Genomic DNA, 2,333 nt, shown 5'->3' with positions numbered 1-2,333 from the left:
GCAAGTAGCAGAGAGAGCAAACCGTGCTGGGGAGTCGTGAGAAGGTGACTGAAATACATAAGGACAATGATGATGGGCGGATGCTGTCCTGTCCTGCAAACACCACTTAGCCTGGGTGTCCAGGCTCCTTAGCCAGGACCAGCAAAACTTCCTCCATGTTGTGTGTATTGCGTTGGGGTTTGAGCTGCACCAAGGCAGCTGATGCAAGTGCGCAAGAGCCTGCCCTGAGCCCCCCTCGGTCTGACAGCAGGGACCAGGCTGCTGTGTGCATCTGTGGTGGTGGTGGGGCTGCTGGGATGGCTCTGTCTGGGAGCAGGAAGGTGGGCAACAAGGGAAAGGTCTCACCTGGCTGTACCCGTCTCACCTGGCTGCTGGTTTGGTCTCTCTCCTCCTCACTCTGCCCAAGTCTCTTGCTCACGTCTCTCACGCTGGGGTCCCCAGGGTGTCCTGGAGCTGCTCGCAGGCCAGCAGGTGATGGGGAGCGGTGGCCCATGCTGTGAGGAGCTGGTGCTGACCCCGGCACACAGGTCGGTTCTTGTCCCCCCTGTGCAGGAGCTGATTCTGCGTCGGTCGACCCCTTGGTGCTGGAGCAGTATGTCGTGGTGGCGGACTACCAGAAGCAGGAGAGCTCCGAGATCAGCTTGTGCGTGGGCCAGTTGGTGGATATCATTGAGAAGAACGAATCAGGTACAGAGAGTTTGGCTTGGCAGAGGGCTTCAGGTGTACTCTGCGTGGCAGAGCAGGGGCAGGAATAGCAATCCTGTATTGTTAGTGTTTTCCTAATAGGACGTTAAGCAAAACAGCCTCCAGGCACCTCACAGGGTTGTTCTTGGATAGTCAGTTGAGATGGGACATGGAGGAAGCAATGTCAGTCCGCAGGCTGTGTGTATGAGCATGGACAAGGCTTCTGGGCTGTCTCTGAAGGAAGGGTCTGATCACCCGTGTGCTGAGTGCCAGGCGCCGTCCATCTTCTGCAGTCTTGCTTGATGCTTTTTCATGCTGAAAAACTTGGCCAATGGGTCCTGAGGACAAAAGCCGTTCCTGGAGTTGACAGGCTTGTTTTATTGATGGCGGGGGACATTCTCATGGTGCCCATGAAAGCCCTCATTGTGCATTTGCAACTCCTGCCTCCGAGCACAATGAAGCACCCGGCATGGAGCGGGGGCAGGCAGCTGAGCCGTTTGCTGGCTTCAGAACTTAAACTTGCTCTTAACCTCTGCAAAAGGATCGAGTCATGTTGTAGGCCAAACTTCTGGAGTTTGTTGATAAAGAGAATTAATTCCCTGAAGTTAATAGGAGTTGCTTAGGAGAGGTTTAAAGATAAATTTTGAAAATAGATTTTGAAATTCTGGAAACTCGGTCCCCAGAGGATTAATTGCACCAGCAGCTATATTTAAGAATATGGAAAATAAAAGCAACCCTGAAACAAGTGAAACCTATTAGCACAGCCAATTTAAAAGCTATGGCAAATAATTTATTTATCAAATGTCAGCCCTGGTAGCTGCTGATTCCCTCCCCGACAATCTAGTTATCTTTCTAAATGACTCACTGGTGGGGTTCTGAGGATAATGCTCAGTCTTTTTTTTTTTTTTCCCCCCTAAAGACACAAATAGCTTGTGCTTTTAATAACTGAGGAGCATGCGTTTATTTTGATTGGACAGCCAGGGTGGCCCAGAATTGCTTGTGGCCGCTATGGAGCTGGCTGGGTTTCCACTGGGAGAGCTCATGTTTTAATCCTGCATTTGCTTTTAGCTTTTAAAATTTGATGTTTCCACAACCGTAGAGAAGGTGAGATTTTTTGAAATCAGCTATCGATTTTCAGGCAGTGTATTCATCTCTGCTAATTATCCTGGGCTTGCTGACCCAGACTGAGGGAAAATGAACCATGAAGGGAAAAAAAAAAGGAAAGCAAATGTGGTGGCTGGAGCCATTCAGTTCTTAGAGTTTCTCCCATTTTTTGTGGGGAGGGAACCGTGCATTTAAGTATCATTCAGCTGCGATTCTCCCATGCTGCTGTCTGTGCTCCCTTTTGGATCTTTTGGATAGTGCTGGGTCTGTTGCTTTGGGGTCATCCCAATCTCCTGTGTAGGCAGCAAGAAAGGGGAAAAGCCCCCCAGGGTCATGGTTTGGAGGGAGGGAGGGAGTTTTTGGCTGGTGAGAGCCCTTGGCTGAGCTGCCTGCTGTTTTCTTCTCAGGCTGGTGGTTTGTGAGCACATTGGAGGAGCAAGGCTGGGTGCCGGCAACCTGCCTGGAGGCCCAGGATGGTGTCCAGGATGAGTTCTCGATGCAGCCCGATGAAGGTAAGAAGTGGCTGGGGACGTCTGCCCCGGCTT

General features: G+C 51.0%; 1 protein-coding gene across 1 annotated transcript in view; it reads left to right on the top strand.

Moving 5' to 3' along the window:
• Nucleotides 1-552: 552 nt before the first annotated feature.
• Nucleotides 553-2,333, top strand: part of LOC104471591 (SH3 and PX domain-containing protein 2B-like) — a gene marked incomplete at its 5' end in the record, with an annotated part of 8,787 nt that continues 7,006 nt past the window's right edge. Inside the window, 2 exon segments of the mRNA XM_010086973.1 lie at nt 553-687; nt 2,196-2,300. Coding sequence (XP_010085275.1) covers nt 553-687; nt 2,196-2,300 — 240 coding nt within the window.

The sequence above is a fragment of the Pterocles gutturalis genome, unplaced genomic scaffold (assembly GCF_000699245.1).
Source record: "Pterocles gutturalis isolate BGI_N339 unplaced genomic scaffold, ASM69924v1 scaffold34701, whole genome shotgun sequence".
Classification (NCBI taxonomy): domain Eukaryota; kingdom Metazoa; phylum Chordata; class Aves; order Pterocliformes; family Pteroclidae; genus Pterocles; species Pterocles gutturalis.
Note: the sequence above shows the minus strand (reverse complement) of the source record. Positions and strands in the feature narration are given on the sequence as shown.